The sequence below is a fragment of the Zeus faber genome, assembly GCF_960531495.2.
Source record: "Zeus faber genome assembly, chromosome: 2".
NCBI lineage: Eukaryota > Metazoa > Chordata > Actinopteri > Zeiformes > Zeidae > Zeus > Zeus faber.
In genome coordinates this window covers 2,766,360-2,789,597 of record NC_137189.1, presented here as the reverse complement: position 1 = coordinate 2,789,597, position 23,238 = coordinate 2,766,360, and the positions used below count along the sequence as shown (strand labels likewise).

Here is a 23,238-nt window from a genome sequence, read left to right as displayed (position 1 = left end):
AATACTCATCCAGAAAACAGCATCAATTGAATCAAATGATCAAGTGAATACTGATTACATCCCGGATTGATTTTTGTCAATGATATTCAAAGATTCTGAATACTTTGACAAAATTTAACTAGATTTCCCTCAAAATCTGGCACCGTGTGCACAGATATATTTGACGGTCAACTATATGATGTCGTCGCTATATTATCTACTCTGTCTCATCTCTATCAATACAAATGTCACCAGAGAATCAAAATACTATTTGTTTTGTCTGCAGGGGTAATATCTGTCATCAGAAGTCCCCAAAAAACATGGAATGGTCATGAACATTTTTTGGAGATGCTTTTTAAATCGTCTAATATTAATATTACGCTCAAGACTGAGATGGGAGTTTAGTTAAAGGGAAAGATTTTGGGGAAAACGGTGAAGCGGCTATTTATTATTTTGAGCAGGAGATTGTTGAACATTGATTTTCGTCTGCTTAATGAAACGGATGATATTTATGGACGAGCGTCCTTTCTTTGTTGCTGCTGTATATCTGTTGCTTGTGACTTGTATGAATTATCACTGCAAATAAATAAAACTATTGGGTTTACCAGATTCAGACAAATAAAAATCCCTCCCTGTTATTTTGACCAATATTGTTTGGATTCACTAATTGTGACAATCCAGAGGTGTCAGCTGGATCAAATATATGGCAGGGCTTCAAGTTTTTTCACCTTATGAATCAGGTCCGGCATGAGGAAATCACATCTGGAATAAATGTTTAATTTGTATCATTAAAATGAATACATTTTTAACATGAAGATTCCAAAAATAAACACTGGGTCAATCCAAACAAAGGTTTCCCCTTGTTATGGTGTTGAAAGAGGAGACGCTTGGGAGTGGTTTCTTCTGCTGGTGTCTCGTACCACCAGGAGGTGGCAACACAGAGCCAAGTTGTTGGACCACAAACTTTGTCATTGTGTTTGTGTTGTTGAGCGTTTATCATGAACTGAGGAAGTGCGGCCGTGTGATTAAACCTCCACATCCTTGGGTGATGTCACCGAAATGCGCTCGGATTTCTATCGATTCCCAAATCGAACTCTGGACAAAACGAGTCGACCTCTGATTCGCCCAACTAAAAACAAATAGGATGGGAAAAAAAAAAAAAAGAAAGTCTGATTCATCAGATGGCTTCAGCCCGTTTGAAACTATGCATTTAGCAAAACCCCCCCACCCTTTTGCTTTTTTAACCAAAGCAGATCCACATCAAATGGATCAGGGAACAGGGAACAGAAGTCTAGCAAGTCGCAGTGGCTTTCTTCTTCTTCTTCTTCCAGCAGTTCCTTCAGTGTCTCCCTCACAATTGAATATTGTCTCCTCCTCCTCCGTCTCCTCTCCAGGCCTCGCCCCGCCGGCTTCCCCCGTGCTGTATTAAGCTGTTTGCTCTAATTTATGTTTTCTCAGCCTTCCGGCGCAGCTTCCTGCTTCTAATAACTTCATTAATCTGCACTTTTCCTCCTGGTGTTGGGGAGTAAAGGAGATTTGTGGAGTTTTTGTTTTCGGGGGTTTAAGTTGAAGGAACCTAAGAGAGTTTGAGCCGCGCTCCAATGTATCTATAACGTTTCTTTAATGAAACCCACTGAGGTTTACACAATGGCTGTGACACAGGACGGCGTTTACCCTTAAGAGAGAGAGAGTGTGTGTGTGTGTGTGTGTGTGTGTGTGTGTGTGTGTGTGTGTGTGTGTGTGTGTGTGTGTGTGTGTGTGTGTGTGTGTGTGTGTGTGTGTAATCTGCAGCAGCAGAGTTAGTGGTGGAGCTTATAGATGCATATAAGCCCCAGCAGCAATGAAATGAGTTCTCTGAGGACGTTCTGCACACTCGGGACTCTCTCTGCACTCTTATCTCTCTGGACGCTCTGGACTGTGATCTCTCTGGACGCTGTTGACTCTGGACTCTGATCTCTCTGGATGCTCTTGACTCTGGACTCAGATCTTTCTGGACGCTCTTTACTCTGAACTCTGATCTCTCTGGACACTCTTGACTCTGATCTTTCTGGATGCTCTGGACTCTTATCTCACTGGATGCTCTTGACTCTGGACTCTTATCTCACTGGACCCTCTTGACTCTGGTCTCTGATCTCTCTGGATGCTCTTGACTCTGGACTCTGATCCTTCTGGACGCTCTTGACTCTGGACTGTGAGCTCTCTGGACGCTCTTGACTCTGGACTCTGATCGTTCTTGACTCTGATCTCTCTGGATGCTCTTGACTCTGATCCCTCTGGACGCTCTTGACTCTGGACTCTTATCTCTCTGGACGCTCTTGACTCTGGACTGTGATCTCTCTGGACGCTCTGGACTCTGGACTCTGGACTCTGATATCTTTGGGCACTCTGGACTCTGATCTTTCTCAAGGCGCTTGACTCTGGACTGTGATCCCTCTGGACTCTCTAGACGCTTTGGTATCTCTGGCTGCTCTTGCCTGATGTCTCTGGATGCTTTAGGCACTGTAATTAAGGCTTTGCTTCCCGTCCATCTCAGATAGTGCTGGTGGAGTGTAGATACTAAAAAGAAGCAGTTGCAGGAGTCCTCTGGGGATGCTCTGGACTCTTTGATCTCTCTTGGACACTCGGGACGCCATGGTCTTCTGCTTTAAAGAAAGCTTGGCTGTCAGCATTTTATCTCCCCCTGCATCTGGGACGTTGGAGTCTTTGAGACACTGTTTCCCCGAATCTGAACTGACGGAGGAAGGTTCAGGAGCTGGATGAGGACATTAAGAACCTGAAATGGCTTTTGTGAAAATGGCTCTTAAGCTCAAGGCCAAAAGAGTAACAGGTTGCAAGCGCTATATCACACAGACACACACATGCACACACGCACATGCTGCCAGGGTTGGGGGTTCAGTTCCCTCTCTCTAGCTATACCCTGATTAAAACTGTTTGGACCTGGGCTTTTGGGTGAAGGGTCTACAAATCTGCTTGTTTTATACACAAACAGTAGGAGAAGTAGAGGGGTAGATCTACATCTTGGTTTCATAACATTTGATGAAAAACTCTTGTTTTGTCTTTGTCTTTTCCAGTACCTGAACAGAGGATGCACGCGCTTCTTTGCAAACAAAGAAACGGACAAACAGATCCCACAGAACCGCAAGAGCCCCGAGGTACGGAATACGGATTATGGCATCGTAGCACGTTGTTCACAGTACAGAACAGTTTCCACCTCGCGTTTTGTGCCTTCCTCCTCCTCCTCCTCCTTCTCCTCTTCCTCTTCCTCCTCTTCCTCCTCTCACTCTGCTCTGTCTGGCATCAGTCAACCTCTCCTAACCCATTCCCTGCTCCACCTGCGGGGGGTGCTGCCACGGTCCCAGGCAGCCAGTTTTACCTTCAGTTTTACTTTTTTTTTTTCACCGACCATATATACAGTACATGGTGTTGGATTCAGGGTTGTTCTATGACGTGTTTTGCTCCTCTAGACGTCTGGAGGAGGAGACAGGGTTTTTTGGGAGGGAGGGAGGGAGCATTGATTTTGGGGTTTAGCTAAAGGCTGCGGCTCACTCTGTTTCCAAAAAAACGAGAATTTCTGTTAGAACTTTTCCTCCAACAAAGGCCCATTCTGCAAACCCTCCAGCAGAAAGCCCTGATTGAGCCTGAATGCGAGTTAAATATCAGAGCTGAGAGGTTATGTTACGGAACATCTCATCACATCTCTTCTCTGCTCCTTTCTACTTAATCAATGCATAAAAAAACAGACCCCACAATAAAAAGAAGAAGTCACTTATTTTCAGCAGGTTATTCATTGAGCTCCTGTCGTTAAAATGTTAATGGAACCAGCAGCGCTGTTGGGTCAGATGCAGGTCGTTGCCGCTCACCACAGAGGGCTCCACACACCCTCGTTTTGGAATAATTCAACCATAATTTCCAGAAAAAAACCCTCACAAAAAGTCAGAAACAGGAAAGAATAAAAGCAGAATCTCGCTTCCAGGACATGTGGATGTCCAGTAGGTGCCAAATAGGTGCGGTAACAAGGTGATAGAGAGAATTTATAGACAAAGAAAGTTCATTAGTATTAGCTATAGGAATACAGTAGTAAAAAATTAAAAAAACCCACAATAAATATATACGGTGTATATATACAGAATAAACTGATATCATATACTATATCTATATCTATATCTATATATATATCTATATATATATATATATATATATATATATATATATATATATATATATATATATATATATATATATATATATATATATGCACACACAATATACTGTATATGAATGGACCCCGTTTCTCACTGGGATTAAAATAACGATTTTTCTTGTTTTATTGTAGATTTATTTATTAACATTTGGAATTTAATCAAATATTCATTCTTGCAATAATAAACAAATTGTAAATGTTCAGGTACAAACAACTTCTACGTGCGATGTCTGCGTTGGTTCTTGTCAACGTGACTTTTTCCCATCCGAATAATTCATATTTATAGGCTGCCGCTACAAATGACCCACCCTGCTCAGAGCATTTACACACATGCACACACACACACACACACACACACACACACACACACACACACACACACACACACACACACACACACACACACACACACACACACCGCAAACTGCATTGGTAATCTTCTTTCTTTCACATCGACAATCTTTTAATTCGGACTTTGACCTTGACGTTCGTCCCTGGATTAGATTGACATGCGCATTTGAACGATCTGGATGCAGTAACAAGACACAGTGAGACGGCGTCAAACCCGACCCCTTCATGTGTTGCCCCCGTGTGTGTCACCGCCGGGTGAATATCCCTTTAAATCCCCTTTCCGTTCCTCTGAGTGGGACGGCAAGACAACAGACTAATTTGCACCCAGAACTCGCTGCCTTAAAGACAGATTAACACCGCGGCGAAGTGATCTCCACGTACTGAAGCACTGAATCAAAGACACTTTAACATTTTGCATTTGCATTTTTATGCTTCCTTCTGGAACTACAGCCTTCTATGAAACATGACCCAACACACACACACACACACACACACACACACACACACTTAGAGGAAAAAAAAAAGAAAAAACTTCTCTGAATGAATCCAGGTGATTATTGTGTCCAGACGAGCAGCAAACATTTAATTATCCAGTGAGCTGCTGGAGGCCGATTTGCTGCACTACTTTAATATCACTTCATCACAGCGCCCCAGTGCCACGCTCGATTTGATTAAGTATGGAGATATATATATATATATATATATATATATATATATATATATATATATATATATATATATATATATATATATACACTACTCACAAAAAGTTAGGGATCTTCGGCTTTCGGGTGAAATTTCAGGATGAACCTAAAATGCACTATAATCTTTAGAGGTGATCTTAATTTGACCTTCTCTAAACTTTTGAATGCGCATGTCCAACTGTTCAATGTTTCAGTACTTTTTGCACAACTTGCTGTTCTCTCACAAGGAGCTGAACGGAAAAATTGACAGGTGTTTGATCCATGAATCGACCAATACATTTCCTGGTTCAATTAGAATTGGTATTTAAACAGTCCTCTTCATCATGCTGTTCACATTTTGACATCATGAGACCAAGACGACACCTAACAATTGATCAACAGTACCTCGCTATTGCGAGGCTTCAAACAGGATGTTCTAGAGGGAAGTGGCCACTGAGCTTAGAGTGTCACAGAGTGTCATCAGCAGGTTGCAACAGAGATACAGAGAGACTAGAAGAGTCATAGAAGGGCATAGAAGTGGACGTCCTTTGGCCACATCCCACACTGATGACCGCTTCATTGTAAACAGTGCCCTGCGGAACTGGATGATGATGCCACTCAACTCTATGCACATTTAAGGGAGGTGAGAGGCACCCAAGTGTCATGTCAGACCATTCAAAACCATTTACATTGGCGTGGTCTATGTGCTAGACGACATGCAAGGGTACCTGACCACACCACCAAGCACAGGCATCATTGTCTTGCATGGGTCAGGGAGCATTTACACTGGACGAGGAACCATTGGCCTCCGTGGCTGTTCTCTGATGAAAGTCGATTCATGTTGAGCAGAAATGATGGCCGCCAATGATGTTGGAGACGTCAAGGAGAGCGCTGTGCATCAGCCACTGTTGTCACCAGATGAGCCTTTGGTGGTGGTGGTGTTACAGTGTGGGCAGGTGTGTCTAGTCAATCCAGAACTGCCCTTCACTTTGTGAATGGTACAGTGACAAGCCCATACTACCTGAATAACATCATTAATCCAGTCATTGTGCCAATGCATGAACAACACAGGCCTAATTTCATCTTCATGGACGACAATGCTCCAGCTCATTGAAGTCGCATCATTAGGGAACGGCTGCTGGAGACTGGGGTACCTCAAATGGAGTGGCCTGCACTTTCTCCAGACCTGAATCCCATAGATAATCTATGAGTCAGCTGAGTCACGGTGTAGAGGCTTGTAACTCTGTACCCCAGAACCTCAATGACCTGAGGACCACCCTTCAAGAAGAGTGGGGTACCATGCCTCAGCAGACATTAAGTCGACTTGTGAACAGCATGAGACGTGGTTATCAAGCTGTAATTGATGCTCAAGGGCACATGACAAGTTATTGAGACATTGACATTTTTTGTTGTGGTGTACCCACCACTGTTGTTGGCTTTTGTTTCAATAAATTGTTTGAGATGAGGAAATCACTATTGCATGCTTCTACTTAAATGCCCTACTTTCATGGGGGGGGGGGGTGAAAGCCAGCCGCAGTGAATTTGCTGAAGCAGCGTAGCTTGTTCTGGTCATTAAACGGTCGATATGGATGAATATTGCCACAAAATAACAAAATATCCCCTGTAGCCATCAAGCATTGGAAACAATATATATGGCAGCACATGCAAAAAAAAAAACCAAAAAGAAAAGTTGAGGTTTTGAATGTACTGTATATGCTGTGTCTTTAGTTTTTGTTCTTTGTTTTATAGATTTATTACGTAAAGTAATGTCTTTCAGTTTCAAACAATTAATTTTTCACCATTATAGAAATGTTATTTGAACTTCATAATTTCAACCTGTGTCTTTTTTAAATACGGGTACGCTTATAAAGTGATCTCTTCTTCAAGAAATAACCCTAGAAATGTTTAAATGCAATAATATTTCTTGAATCAGTTGCTAACCAAAGAAAACAAGCCCGAAATCGGTCAAATTACAGTTTTAATCAGAAGCTTGGGGTGGCCGCACTGCAACGTCTGATGATCGTGTGTTTTTTCATGTGTTTAACTCAACCCACCCACCCATCTGGTACCTCAGGTAGAACAAAACAAACACACCCCTCATTCCTGTCTGATCGCCACTAAATTGTATATGTCTCCCCACATCCTCACAATGCTTCTTCTTGTGTCACACAGGACGACAAGGTGATTTGTTCTCTGCTTTTTCACTCCAAATCTCCTCTTTTTCATCGATCTGCGTGCGTTTGGGTATTTGCCGTCCTTCCTGCCGGGGGTTCACATCTCTCCTCAGAATAGATTTTGCTTAACGCATGCTCTCTTTTCCGTTCTGTATTCTCCTCCTCTCTCTTTTTTTATCACCTTCTACGGTAAAGTGTAACTGAGGTCAAGCTGAGCAGCTTTTTCACCACTTTTCCTGGAACTCGGAATGTCACAGTTGGAATGGTATTACCCAGTGCAGGACTCCTCACCTTTCTAGAACTTGTTAGAGGATTTATATATTTTTTTCCAAATCATATTCCTTTTCATTGCCTTTGCATCACTTAATAGGAGAAAATCTATGAAAGGATAGGATCACCAGTTCCAGCCCAGGCCTTATTAAAATGTTGGTTCCGATCATTTATATCTGTTGATAGCACAACCTGCTGCAGCTTCTCACTGTACTTGAATGCAATCCAATGGGGCAAACGTTATTCTTAAAAAAAAAAACAAAAAAAAACATCAGATCTCCTTTTTTTTTTTTAATAGGAGTCAAAATGATTGTCAGTCTAGAAAATAAATGGTCTCACGAACAGTGCATTTGATTTCAGGGGTTTTCAGGGTTTCTATCGGCTCTTTTGGCGACATGATTACGCTAACGTAAAAGACTAGAAACGGGAAGTTGCGTCGCTTCCTGCTGGTAACCTGCTGTAGCCAACGTTATGCTCTGGAGGTACTGTGGCAATTGGAAAAAGTCGTTTGAAATAAAATGTCATATTTCTGTTATTCAAAACCTATTTGAAAAATACCCATGGGACTGTAATGTTGGATAAAATTTTATTTTAGTCCCAAATAAAATTCTTCCTGTTCTGTGACGGCTGTACAGTGGTTGCTGCGTGAATTCAATGTTCTCAAAACTACATTTAATGATGCAAAACAAGTCTGTGTGCCTCTAGTAGACTTTTAATTGGTTCTGGCTTGGATCAAATCAAAAATCCAAACTTTGCTTTGACTTTACCTCTAATGTTGCTGAGCAGTGGAGGATCCCCAAAGAGAACGGCTCGGTTGGTAAAGCGCAGCAGAAAATGTGCTGATGGACACTTGGAAGGCCTCCTAGAAATGCATCTATGTATCCACTTCCATTTTTAGGTTCAAGGCAACGAGCGTAAAGCCCTCATGTAAACCTACTAACATTATTTATGATATGAAAATCCAATATAGACCAACGTTGGGAATACTGCTGCTGACCAAACTAAATCCAGACCGAGCGAGCCAACCTTTTTTCTCCACCCCCCTCAGAGGCAGGAAAAGAAAACAAAAAAATAAAGCCTCCATCCAGATATTTCACCAGCATTTTGTACCGCGGTTGGACGACGATCTGAGTCGAACATTTATTACCGACGGCTCAAATTTGTGGATATGTCTCACATTTGTCTTGGATCAAAACTTTCGCCTTTCTCCTGTGACATTCCTATGTTTTCCGACTTCTTTTTTATCTCTGTGTGTGTGTGTGTGTGTGTGTGTGTGTGTGTGTGTGTGTGTGTGTGTGTGTGTGTGTGTGTGTGTGTGTGTGTGTGTGTGTGTGTGTGTGTGTGTGTGTGTGTGTGTGTGTGTGTGTGTGTGTTATCTGTTCTCGCTTATTTCTCTGTCGCAGGATCAGGTTTGATGTGCTGTGGTTTCAACGTTGGTTTGGGTTATTGCCGCTTTCTAAGGTGTATCGTGTGGTATCCCCTGTAGCTGAACTGACGGCGTGAAGGTCCTCACCGAGTCCGACCACCTCGCAACAGCGGAAAAGTCACAGTTTAGTTCAGTCGACTGCCATTGGATTTTAATTGTTGAGGGATTATCAAACCTAAACGGGTGATTAAGGTCAATCGTGTGTAAGTGATTCATCAATGTTTTGTGAAAGCCCCCCCTTGTCATCGCAAATGAGGCAGTGGTTCTTAATTGGTCAGCCTCAGTGAAGGCAGGATGGAGGGAATGATAGGCAGTGGAAGATGGAAAAGAGGGAAGAATGGGAGTGGTAAGTAAGGAGAGGTTGTGAAAGACAGAAGAAGGGAATGAAAGTGAAAGATGTAAATATTTAAAGCGAGAAACCGATCGGGGATGAAACAGAGAAAGGGAAAGCAAGGGGGGAGATGGGGCGCGACCCTGAAGCTCCGGTCTGACATCTGTCTCTTGCTGTGGCCCCCTAGCACCTGAAGGCTGGGCCCCTGAAGGACCCCCTACTGGACGACCAGGGCGACTTCAACCGCATGTGCGTGGCCATGAAGAAGATCGGCCTGGACGACGAGGAGAAGCTGGACCTGTTCCGTGTGGTGGCCGGCGTCCTGCACCTGGGGAACATCGACTTCGAGGAGGCCGGCAGCACATCGGGTGAGTCCGGGTCGTATCCAAATAGGAGCCTTTCTGTGTGGAGTTTGCATGTTCTCCCCGTGCTCACATGGGGTTTCCTCCACCTAACAGTAAGGAGTCAGTAGTAAGTCAGTAAGGACCCTCCCCAAAAACATGCACACATCATCGTCTGACCAGCGATAGACACTCATCACCTGGTCCCCGCGCGCGTCCACGAATGCTGCCCACTGCTCCTGGCTGTGCCCCCGGAGGAAGGAAAAGCCACGATGGGTTAAACGCAGAGGCCTTATTTCACCGGCCACCATCCAAAGCGTGTGTGTGTGTGTGTGTGTGTGTGTGTGTGTGTGTGTGTGTGCGCATGCACGTGTTGTAGTGTGGTGTGCTTTATGACGATTAAAGATTGTTCTTCTAAACAATAAAATAAAAAGTGTGGGCCGAAAATCCGGGTTCATAAAGTGAAATTCCACTCCGGGATTTTCAGTCAACTGTGGATTTGCTCATCAGCGTCAGATGGGTCGGTGCAGGACTGGAGCGCATAGATGGAAACAGGATTTTAACAAAAATCCAAAACAAAATTCAAATCCTTCAGCACAGATTAAACAAAACGCAGCTTTAATCACTGGAAACCAAACCTCGTCTTTATTCTGCGTTGCCGCCGCCGCTGCTGCTTCCTCTTCAGTTGAAGTCCAACATATCGATTTTTGACCCGGCTTTTCGCATCCTGCGATTATCGATCGAACCCATCGATCGCACCGTCTCCTCCGATGCCGCCAGGGTTGCGACAACTGACCGGGTTCATCCAAGGCGACGCGGTGACGCTGCTGCTGCTGCTGCTGCCGCCGCCGCCGCCTGTAAGCCCCGTCACACGGAAGGAGGAAATAGACCCAACATCACATGGCTTTAGCTCTGGAGCAGATAGCAGAGCCGATAATATATAGAAAATTGTATTTTGTCTCCAAAAGGTTAATTCCAGTGCTCTTTAGAGACACAGAGGATAAGTCTATGGGACGGGGAGATTTGTGGACATTTCGATGTGTTTTTAGCAGATAAATTCGTTTCAGGAGGTGAGTGACGACAAGTTTCATTAGGTTTCTTGGGAAATTTTCTGCTTTCCCTTCTACTGATATTATTTATATAGTATATATATATAGTATTTTTTGGCCCAATACTGCTGCTTCTACATAAGGCTGTGTTGTTTATGATGGTTGAGAAATTAAAACGGATGCATCACGATTCCGAGTCAACGTTCAAATCTCTTATCATAATTACACTGTTGCACCACAACAGTTTTTATTTTATTCTCCTCCTCCTTATGGAACAAAAACGTGCATGACGGGGACACTTTCTCTGTGACTCTCTCCCTGATCACCCCCTCTCCATGCGTTATGCGCAGAAAATAATCTTAACGGGTCTACGAGTCGTGCCCCGTTCCTCTGTGCCCTGCCCCCACACTGTTTTTACTTCTTTTATATGAGGGAATGGGGATCAGCTCTCCATGTTGCTCTTCCCCATTGGGGCACACAGAGAACCGGGTCTGTATGCGGACGAATCACCCATATAAAAATATATTTATGGTTCCCCTTATTTCTAATTCATCATTTAAATGTTATCCCTGTGCATTTTGTAAGATTCTATCTGTTTTATCCTGTTACTGTAATGCACACTGACTGACAAAAAAATACAATAAACAACTGCTTGACTGGACGAATCTCACTAGATTGACATGTATCCGACTGATGATTCGACTCGTCGACTTTCAGGGGGCAATCCTAGTAAAATATATAAAAAAAAACCAAAAACATAAATTATAAACTTGCCGGTCAAAATCTGATAATGCAAAACGTAGCCACTCCACCTCCCCGACAGCCTAGATGAGACGGGCCAGTGGTGCCCCTCGTTCCCGCATCTCAGCCTACGTACCTGCACCGGTAGCAGGGGGCCGATCCCTGCGCCCTCCTTCCCCGCGGCTCCGGGAAGCAGCGAGGCCCGGCGCTGTAACCTAGCTGTACATTATACTGTATCTGCGTTTGTAACATAAACTGTTGTTGAAACCTGACCGATAAGGGTCAAATTTGTCTGGTTAAATAAATAATTTTTGGACGCCGGACCAAGTTTTACGACAGTGGTGTAAAAGTGCAATCTCACTCAAACTGTAGGGGCACAAAATCCCAAATACCGAAGGTTACATAATGCTGCTTTAAAACAAAGCATCCGATAGTGGTGATAAAAGAAGAGCAAGCAAAGCAAAATGCATTTACAAAGTAGAGTGATAAAATAATTACAATTATAAAATTAATAAAAAACAGTGTAAGAATAAAAATCTAAATAACTAAAGCAAAAATGATTGGTGACGGCAATGGACATTCAGACTGCAGGTCTGATCTTCCAGTTCCTTGGTAACAAGACGTCAGCGGTAACAGTGTAAAGCTCCAAACAGACCTTGTTTTGTCCTGGATGGTTGATACATGAGGATCAAACACCGCAATTTTCCCTCAGTCATGCCCGTCCCTGTGCATGAAAGTAGCCAGGCCCAGCACTGGCAGTATATTTGCTCTCAAGGTGTGTTCCAGGGTGCGTCTGAGTATACCCCAGGCATATTTCATTCCAGCCGCTGACACATACATTTAAAGATCGGAGCGATTCTATAATTGACTCATAATGAAAAGAGGAGGAGAATGTATAAGAAGAAAAAAACATCATAAAATTAGGAAGTAAAATCAGACCTTTCAGGTTTAAGTGATATTCAACAGGTGTATTCTAAATGGCAAAACCGTCTCTTACCAATAGGAAAGATATCATATAATGAAACTGCATTTATGCATAGAGAGCTCGGTTCGACGACCTTCAGCTTCTACGCTGCTAATAAATGGAACAAAAGCTTCACAACTACTACACTATTCCAATTGCTTTTGACGATTTTAGGCTGTAAAATTTTCAATTTGCCACTGGAGGATAATTTTAATGATATTAATAATTTCATTGTTATTATGCTGTAATGTAATGCTTTTAGTCAAGGTAGATGTTATGTAATTAATTTGTGGTCTGGACCCCTAATAATTTTCAGGCTAAAAGTATCTGAAACACGACAACGGCAGAACGCACGCACATGGGTGAAGTCTCGTTAGAACCGGTCTTAAAAATTGTCTAGCCATTCCGGGGCCCTTGCATACGTGGGGCTCCTAGGCTAGCTTGTGCATGAATCCGCGCCTGCCCACGCACCAAACACCAAAAGAGACAAGATGTAGTGATTCACACAAACACACACAAAGATAAAGAAAAACGCATTGAGATGGATAAATATACCCATCCTGAGAGAGATGCACTCTTTTACACACACGTGTTCACAGGTGAAGAGGGAAAGTTTGACTCTATACAGCAAAATTCTCCCAGTGCGTGCACACACACAGATGTGTGTGTGTGTGTGTGTGTGTGTGTGTGTGTGTGTGTGTGTGTGTGTGTGTGTGTGTGTGTGTGTGTGTGTGTGTGTGTGTGTGTGTGTGTGTGTGTGTGTGTGTGTGTGTGTGTGTGTAACTGTAGACGCGTCTCCTGATGTGTGAAAGGGCAACTTCGGACATTGTCCGTACCTGATTATCTGGACATGGCAGATACACCAAGGTTCTACAACCTCCGGTCGGGTGGTGGAGCGAGATGAGTCACCATCATCCAATTTGTTTTAAATGTGCTTGTTGTGGCTCTGGGCACGCATTTGCATAGTGTGAGTTGTGTGGTGTAGACTCCATCGCTCTGATGTGGTTACAAAGGTGTGTGTGTGTGTGTGTGTGTGTGTGTGTGTGTGTGTGTGTGTGTGTGTGTGTGTGTGTGTGTGTGTGTGTGTGTGTCTCACCTACTTGATGTCAGCAGGGCTTTTTGTTTGATATTTGATCTCTGTTGCCCTTTTTGTAAATAAACACATTCTGTTCAGAGAACCTGGAAAACTGTTGTGTACCTAACACGACTAAAGTGGACCCTGTGTTTTGCTGCCTGCAGCTATATTTATTATTATTATTATTTGTTCTCTTAAATTAAAACGTTGCTGCCCCCTTTTATATGTTTATGAAATTTTACGGAACTATTGAGCTCCAATTTCTTGAACTTTTGATTTATTTATTTATTTATCCTTATCTACTTATTTATTATGGTTTGAATATTCTGTATATTTTATTGTTGTGTATATTCCTGCATGCATTTCTGTTCTCAGGGCACCGTTCTTAAATAGAGCTTCAAATGACCCTCTCTGATTAAGTAAATGTAAAAAAATAAAAATAAATAATGAACTAAATAAATGTATACCTGTATCCTGTATTTTGGGTGTTATCAGGCGGCTGCAACATCAGGAACCAATCGAGCCAGAGCCTGCAGTGCTGTGCTGAGCTGCTGGGCCTGGACGAGGAGGACCTGAGGGTCAGCCTTACCACTAGGGTCATGCTGACGACAGCAGGCGGCGCCAAAGGGACGGTCATCAAGTAGGTGGTCTCACTCTCACCACACACACACACACACACACAGATACATAGACTCTCGCTCTCTAGTTTACCTTCTCTCTTTTAATACCCATGCACATTGGCAGATTAAAGTGGTCCTTGACCTGTGTGAACAGACATACTTAAAGCTGTCCACTTGTGATCGGATCACCCTAGACGCATGTTAATGCCATGTGTGAACAGACGTACTTAGAGCTGTCCACTTGTGATCGGATCACCCAAGATGCGTGTTAATGCCAGGTCTATTTTTAACTAGTCCCAGTTTTGAAAAAGAACGCTCTTCGCTGGCATTGGTTACAGCCTGGTCGCATGGCATGCCTCATTTTTTTAATGTTTCTTAAGGGCCATTAGGGGTCAATTTTTATTTTTTTTTTATCTCTGAAGTAAATCTGAATAATTTAAAATGGTCTGGCCATTCGTGCATATGTGGGGCCCCGAGGCTAGCTTGTGCATGAATCCACGCCTGCCCACGCACCAAACACCAAAAGAGACAAGATGTAGTGATCCACACAAACACACACAAAGATAAAGATAAACACGTCGAGATGGATAAATATGCCCATCCTCAGAGAGATGCACTCTTTCACACACGCGTTCACAGGTAAAGAGGGAAAGTTTGACTCTTTACAGCGGAACTCCCCCCATTCCCCCGGCGCACACACACACACACACACACACACACACACACACACACACACACACACACACACACACGCACACACACACACTGTTCAGAGCAGATGGTTTCCTCCCACTAATTTAATCATCGTCCACACACACACACACACACACACACACACACACACACACACACACACAACAGGCTTTTTCGGTGCCATTAAACCGTTTTTTCAGCACCGGAAACCAAATTACAAGTCTGGTTTGCACTTTCTGTGGATTGATACAGGTCACCTTGTGGTCAGCGAGGCAGCGGCTGATTCGAAATGGGGGGATTATGATTATTATTTTTTGTTGTTTTTTCACGCTGAATTGACAGGAATACTTGTTAAGTAATTCGATCAATATTCAATCAATATTCGGCAAAGCATTAATAATTCTGATTAACAAAATAAGAACGTTACAAATAATTGTACATTTACGATACTTAAATATAAGCAGGGTAAATAATATTTGTTCATTTAGGGCCATGTGTCCATTTGTTTTGTTTAAATAATAGTAATTACTACTATATATATATATATATATATATATATATATAAAAAACTGTCCCTACTAACACACAAACCGTGATATCTGACAACCCAACCAGTTTTTTCTGGGCAGCCTTTGTCAGGAAACGTGTCCTGAAACAACTTGTTCAAGATTTTTGCTCCGTTCAAACGTCGCTACTGTAGGTGCCTTTCGTACAATTAGAATTACAATTTGATTCAGCAACTGGATTGCTTATTTCTGACCTCGAATTTGGTCAGAAACACATTTTGGTGGACTTATAAGGTGAAATCGTTGAAAGTTTACGAACTAAATACAATGGAACCCGGAACTAAAGTAAAATGTTATAGAACGGCTAAAATCATAATCCAAGTCTTTTTTTCCGCGAAAAGACTTCGACAACTTGTTTTGGGGACCTCAGAGACTGATATTAACTTGTTGAAAAGGAGTAAAATAGGTCCTCTTTAAAGAACAGAGAAGGCGAAATATGTCCATTAACGCGAGATGATCATACATGAGTAATAACTCAAAATGTGATGTCGGCGCTAAAGGAGAACTTTACTCTGGGAATACGAGTCTTGCAGTCGGCCATCTGGAGGATCCGGATTCGAGTCGCGGCTCAGCCTTGGCACGCTGTTCCCCTCCGTCTTTGGTATCAAATGTTTATTTGGTTCAACTCCACTGAGAGGAAGGGCCAAGAAGATGCATTCAAGTTGGAACCAGACTAGTGGCAGCTCCAGAGATAGAGAAGTTCTGCCTCCGGGGCTGGGAGATATTTGGGATATTATAGTTTAGTCCGAGCCAGACAATAATGCTTTCCCAGTTGCCCGGTTTCCCAGTTGCACCGGGCAAATAGATTTCGGCCATTGTCAACCACCTCTTTGGCAACCGTTTTGTCAGTTGTGGCCAACAACAGCTGATGCATGGTTGACAACCACTTCTGACAGCTATTTTTGGGCCCCGTTGGTAATTCAGTGGTACAGTACCGCTTTGTCATGAAATTGGGATTCTCTAAACGTAATCCACCATTCTGTTGTCCTCGTCATTGATGATTGGAAGATTTGTCCCGATGAGAGGTCGAAACTATGTTTAGAAAAAGGGTCTGATATCATACTTTAAATCTCTATTGAGTACAATGTGATAAATCAAGGTTGGATATTATATTGTGGCCTGGCAGAGCTGGAGCAGGTCGTTCTGCAATCTGCGGATCAGTGATTCTCCCGATCTCCCAACTCCTCCCGCTAGCGTGTCCTTGAACAAGACGCTGAACCCCAAACTGCTCCACATGAGTAAAATGGCTTGCATGGCCGCCTCCATCAGCGGCGTGTGAATGTGTGTGGGAATGTGCGGCATAATTAGGATGTCCCCTGGACGAGCACGGTTGCTACATTAAACGCAGTTAATTTCCCATTCATATCAATACTGTGCACGAACGTCTGTGACCTGTGGCCACAATTAAAGTATTCCATGTTGTGCTATTTCATATAAGAGAAGAGCAGAGTGTTTAACAGTGGTACCTCGACTTATCTGCATCTACTTGCGACTAATCCAAGATACGAGTAGCAATAGTGGAGAAAATTTGTATCGACTTGCGACCGACTGCTCCAAGATACGACCGTGGAAATTTGCAGTTGGCGCGTCGGCGGCCAGTCAGCAGTCAGTCAGCAGTCAGTCAGCAGGCGACCTACATCGTGTGTGCACGTAGTTCGTGGCTTATCAATATTTTTTTCATATTTACTGTGTTTGTGCTGTGTATTTTCTTTATTTTCACCCTTCCTGATGAATCCTAAGTAGAAGGATGATGGGGAAATGAAAAAGGCAAGGACTCCCATTGAAACTAAGAAGGAAATCATAGAAAAATATGAGCGTGGTGTATATGGGAAAAATTGCTCGACACACGACTGTTTTAACATACGACTGTTCTTATAGAACGAATTACAGTCCTAAGTCGAGGTACCACTGTATCATGATAATGTCGAACCACCACCATGGGAAATGTCATGAGTTTTGGTGAATGCCCCAAATGCACCCTGGGAAGCATTGAAACACCGAGTGGCTTTACTGCACCCATCAGGAAAACTCTTGAAACTCTGTTCTCGTCAACATTTAAGCATATGTCTCCTCCCTGCACATCTAGCTTCTCCTCTTATCAAAGGTTTTCTATTAGGTTCTCTAGGTTCTCTATTTTTCAACCCGGACCATATTAACATTTTGGTTACCATAATTTATAACTGTTCATAGCACCACCTTGCTGAACCCTGTACTGTTGAGAAACGTACCACCCTGCTGCAGCTTCTGACTTCTCACTGAAATGTAGTCTAAGGGGGGCAAACGTTTACGCCCTCTCCCTTTCGGAAACTCGCCTTACGTGAACACCATGTGTTTTAGTGATTTTATTTTTTATTTTTTACATGCCCCCACGCAGCCTAAAAGTCCCTGCATTTCACCTGGTTTCAGGGTAAATCGCGCCTCTGGTGTCCTACTCAGGACTCAGAAAAAAATTGAATAATGCCAGGGTTGAACAATTGGCTGACGTACCCTTCTAAACCGAGCCGAGGAGGCGGTCAGGTATTGATCAAACCCCTTCCGTTATCTGTAGTTTGGGTTCTGGTGCGGGTTTCGCACACACGATGGCGGGGTTCTGACGCGGGGAGGCGCTCGCTGCGCGCTGAGGACTCGAATGATCTCAGCATGTGTCGCATATGCATGCGTGAGCACGTGCATGCAGCACTGCACATCACCGGAAGGATAAGCGCTGATCTCCAGCGTCCTCCACCGTGTGTGGTCTCAGTTCTCTTCTGTCCGCCTCTCTGCTTCAAAACAGGGATTCACCTCGGGTTCACAGAATTTCTGGAAGTTCATTTTCATCCAGGTAGTAAAAGTCAAACATTTGAATCTTTTTTTTTTTTTTCCCTCTCCTCCCGGGGTCATGGGTAATAGTGTTGTCTCAACAAAATCGTACAAACATAGCTTTCTTTTTGTATTTATCTGTCTGGTTAAAGGCTCATTAGGCTGCAGCCTTTGGGAAAATTTTTTTGTTTTTCCCTTAATTTGGATTTGTGGATAAAGGCTCCGTGCTGATCAGAATTGACAGCTTGTGTTGACGCTATTTATCTAATGTATTTTGACTAAAAACATGTCAAAATAAATTATTACTTTATCCTTAGACGTGGGGTTTTGGGACTTGGTGATGGAAGGAATAAGAGTGCACATAAAAAAAAAATCATTAAAGTGTTGGGAGAAAAACATGTAAATAAAAATCAATCAATTTGACAAGTAGATTTTTGAAAAAAAAGAACTTAAACTCAACATATTTATGTTTGAAAGTACAAACAAAAAAACATTGAGTCTCTGTATTTATAAGAGAAAATAACTTGATGATGGAGTGACAATAAGAAAAATATCAACAGACAGATAAAAGGACAGACAGACAGATATACATATCAAGAGAGAGACAGACTGACGGATAAATATTAACAAAGAGACAGACAGACAGATCAGCAAAGAGGCAGTCAGAGATCAACAAAGATACAGACAAACAGATATCAACAAAGGGACAAACAGGCAGACAGAGATCAACAAAGAGACAGACATATATCAACAAAGCGACAGACAGACAGACCGATATCAACAAAGGGACAGACAGTCAGATATCGACAAAGGGACAGACAGACAGATATCAACAAAGAGACAGACAGACAGATATCAAAAAAGGGGCAGACAGATATCAACAAAGGGACAGACAGACAGATATCAACAAAGGGGCAGACAGACAGATATCAAAAAAGGGGCAGACAGATATCAACAAAGGGACAGACAGACAGACAGATATCAACAAACAGGCAGACAGATCAACAGAGAGTCAGATGGACAGAAGGACAGATATCAACAGAGAGTCAGATAGACAGATGGACAGATATGAACAGAGACAGACAGACATATATCAACAAAGGGACAGACAGACGGATATCAACAAAGAGACATATAAACAAAGAGACAGACAGGCAGACAGAGATCAACAAAGAGACAGACAGATAGACAGATATCAACAAAGAGACAGACATAAACAAAGGGACAGACAGACAGATATAAACCAAGAGCCAGACAGACAGATATCAACAGAGACAGACAGACCGATATTAACAAGACGACAGACGGCATGATCAACAGACTAACAAACATACAGACAGATGGGTATGTATCAACCCCCCCCCCCCCCCTCTGTCTCTCTCTGTCTCTCTCGCTCTCTTTCCCCCCTCTCTCACTCTCTCCCTCTCTCTCTCTCTCTCTCTCGTCGCTCTCTCTTGGAGGAGAGGCTTTGCACTTGTCTGCTCCTCCTAACGGGGTTTTGCCGTCTGTAGAGCGGCTTCTCCAGGATGTGATGTTTGTAGTGTGTAATTGTAGATGATCTGCAGGAGACATGACTTGGACATGGCTTTTTGGTGAAAGGTGAGATAGAGAAACTGAGCTGGAGAGAGAGAGGGGGAGAGAGAGAGGGAGAGAGAGAGAGGGAGAGAGAGAGAGGGAGAGAGAGAGACATTTGATGTCTACATGAATACACACAACAATTGACAAGGGGTTTTGTTTCCAGTGGAGCGAGAGATGGAGGGATGGAGGATGTCACTCACACTGTCCTTACAAAGTGAGGTCAGCAGCTAACACCATTTCAGTGTGGAGGACAGTCAGTCAGCCAATCAGAGAGGACCGCACCTTCCCAGAACTTTCTGGACTCCATCACATCATTCTCTGCTTTAATCGTTCACATGTTTCTCCGAGAACTGGAGCCGAGACCCACTGGGTTTTACAGTTTGCAAGCATTTTATCAATGTTGACAAACATTAAGTATTTGATTTCCAGAGCCAATCAAATTAAAGCATTTCTTTTTTTGTTCAAAGTCTATTTTGTTTTTCACGTTATATAACGGGTCCAAACATGACCAACAGAAAAATAAACTTAAATAAATCCCCTACCCCCCACCCTCCAGATACCAGACATAAACATATGAACATCATATATGGCCAGACCTTAAAGAAGGAAGATAAATAAAAAATAAAAGGTTACATTGTTGTGCTGTTAGCGTCCATATTCTCAACAAAGGTTAGAAAGGCTGCCAAATTGTATAAAACTTCAGAGTAGACCCTGTGACAGTGTATCTTACCTTTTCCAATTTAAGATGGGACATGACTTCCCTTATTATCGGCTGCCCCTCTAGCTTTTGAGTGGAAGTTAGAGTAATATGTCTGTCCTGCCCAACCCCCTTTCCAACACTCTGAGAGTATTGGTGTCAGTCATGTTAGTCGTGAAGAGTTGTGTACTTGATATCTATAAAGGTCAAGGCGTAACAGCAAGTGAAAAGTAAAAAAGACATCTGGCAAGTGGAGTCATATAGATGAGCTTGTCTGGCATCCCCCCCAACACCTTCAAAGACAAGGTGAACATAGTACCCTTCCAAAACAAATCCACACATATAGTGTTTGTGTTGGAAAACAATAAAGCCGACAGCTCAAACTCCCGCCGAACATCTTACATCAAAGTATTTCAGATAGCGCATAATGATATATTAGAAACTTCTGTATAAGACAAATAAGACAAAAACCAAAATAAAACTAAAACTGGTCGGAAAACCATGATAATGTGCTTATGCACATCGCCCCGTAAAAGTTAGCCCTGTAATGCCTCAGAGCATCGCAAGCTAATGGCTGTGGGTGAGCAGTGCTGTATATAAAAATAAATAAAATCTGAAGAGAAAGTTCTATTTTGATTTATTTAGTTACTTTTCTTAATCTATTTATTTTTAAAGGTGTGTAGGAGGCTCTGATACATCACAAAGCGACCTCTGACCCCTTGGGGTATAATATAACAGAAAAAATAGGGATACGAACTATACTGCATAATAAAATAGGACTGGAACTAAGAGCCCTAACAAGAGCAGTGATAGTGTGTTTAAACAAGTAGTGACCAGTCAAAAGTTGGCCAGGGCATGAAACAGAGCATCACTGGCCTGTAACTGAGGGTGACCTGTCTCTTCTGCCCAGAAGCAAAAAATAATAAAAGTAGAGAAGAAGAGGCCTTAACATTCTACCGAAAAACAGTCCTCTGGCAGGCCATTTTCACCTCCCACCACCTATTCATGCAAACATAAATTATTTCCCACTTGGGGCAAGATTTAAATTGGGATATGGTATTAGAACATAAATCTCAGTCTTATATTCAAACTCCAACCTCTGTTGTAGGGATTATGTTGTACTTATTGTAGACTAACGCTTTGTTTGCATCAGTGAACTCCTTTTCTTCTCCATTGTGCGCGATGCAGAGTCGGGCTGGGAACACGATGCCGAACCGGACGCCCTGGCGATTACGGAGCAGCTTCCTAGCCTTCGTGAACGCAGCCCTGGCCCTGGCGACACTTGCAGTGTAGTCTGGAAAGATAGCAATTGTCTCCCCGCTGACCCGGAGCAGAGCACGAGTGCGTGCACAGCTCAGCACCTTGACAGAGTCTTGATAGTAGTGAAGTTTAGCTATGATGGCACGTGGTTTCCCATCTGGTCTTTTTGGAGCCAGGCTTCTGTGTGAGCGCTCCACAAGCACGTCTTTATCCAGCCTCAGCGCTTCTCTCAAGAGCTTCGACACGGATGCAGGAGAGCTCAATTAATTTGTCTGAGCTACCCCCAGTATCCTGATATTGCATCTCCTCATTCTTCCCTCCATGTCGTCACATTTCGCTTGAAGCTCTGTCATACCTGCTTGCAAGTCAGTCACTGTAGTCTGTAAAGTTGCCACCTTGTCTGTCCATGTTGACAGTCCGCCTTCCGCTCTTTGATCGTCGTCTTCATTTGGCCCATCTCAGAGTGGATTGCCGCCGTATTGTTTATTTCTATTTTTACTGCTTGTAGTTCACTCCTGAGGAAGTCGAAGTCCTCGCAAAGTGCATTTTTCAGTTCTGATTTTATCACCGCCAAAATGTCCACTTTTAGCGAGAGAAGGATCTGTGTCTTCAGAACTTCAGTGTCCATCTCCGGGATGTCTAGTGGAGGCGGGATCCTTCGAGCGGGGGGGCTGTGGAACTCGATGTTGGGAGGCGTTGGGCCCAGTACTGGATGGTCCGGTGAATTAATATTTGAGCAGATTGATGGCGCAGACGCCATCAGTCCACATAGACTATCGTCTGACTTTTAGAAATACGTTCGGGGCAGAATTTACAATGTTTTTGAATGAAAAACGCTTATTAACTTAAAATTAAACAGAAGTTCAGCGGGAGCTCAAATCAAAGGCGTCCTACTCCATCGCCAGCTCAACAGCACCACCCAAATTAAAGCATTTCTGTGTCTAACAGGACTAAGCCCTCCCCAAATTCTTGAGAAAAATATCAAAAAATACGTTCATAATATAAAATACCCTTGTATAGCACATATGTATAGCTCATATTCCATGTCAAAAACTACCTTGAAACAGATTAATTTGGTCCGGTTGGAGCTGGAGGGTCTAATTCCTCTCTAGCCCCAAGCTCTGCATATCAGCCCATTACAGCATTACATAAATGAAATAGTGACACGCCCCACGCTGATCTGTCACACATTGGGGCTGAATCATTTCAGCCCCTTAATCTGAATGCGTTCACATGCGAGCGCAGAGTAATGAAAAGTTTGTCTCTGAATCAGTGAGTCGAGCGTTCTGACTCAGTTTCAGCCTGTGTGTCTGTGCCTCCAAACTCCTGAGTCGTTCAGTTCATTCACAGCCAACGAATCGTTTGCCAGTGGATCACTCGCTAACACAGAAAAAAAAGTGTGAAAGTGAATGAGAGGTGGCAGAATTTTGAATAAAGTCA

At 43.1% G+C, this 23,238-nt stretch overlaps 1 protein-coding gene across 1 annotated transcript in view; it reads left to right on the top strand.

Annotated features, from left to right (window-relative positions):
- LOC307248231 (unconventional myosin-VI-like) overlaps positions 1–23,238 on the top strand; it is a 146,117-nt gene that overhangs the window by 35,802 nt on the left and 87,077 nt on the right. Inside the window, exons 10-12 of the mRNA XM_080024561.1 lie at positions 3,051–3,131; positions 9,603–9,783; positions 14,081–14,225. Coding sequence (XP_079880687.1) covers positions 3,051–3,131; positions 9,603–9,783; positions 14,081–14,225 — 407 coding nt within the window. The remainder of the gene's footprint in view (positions 1–3,050; positions 3,132–9,602; positions 9,784–14,080; positions 14,226–23,238) is intronic.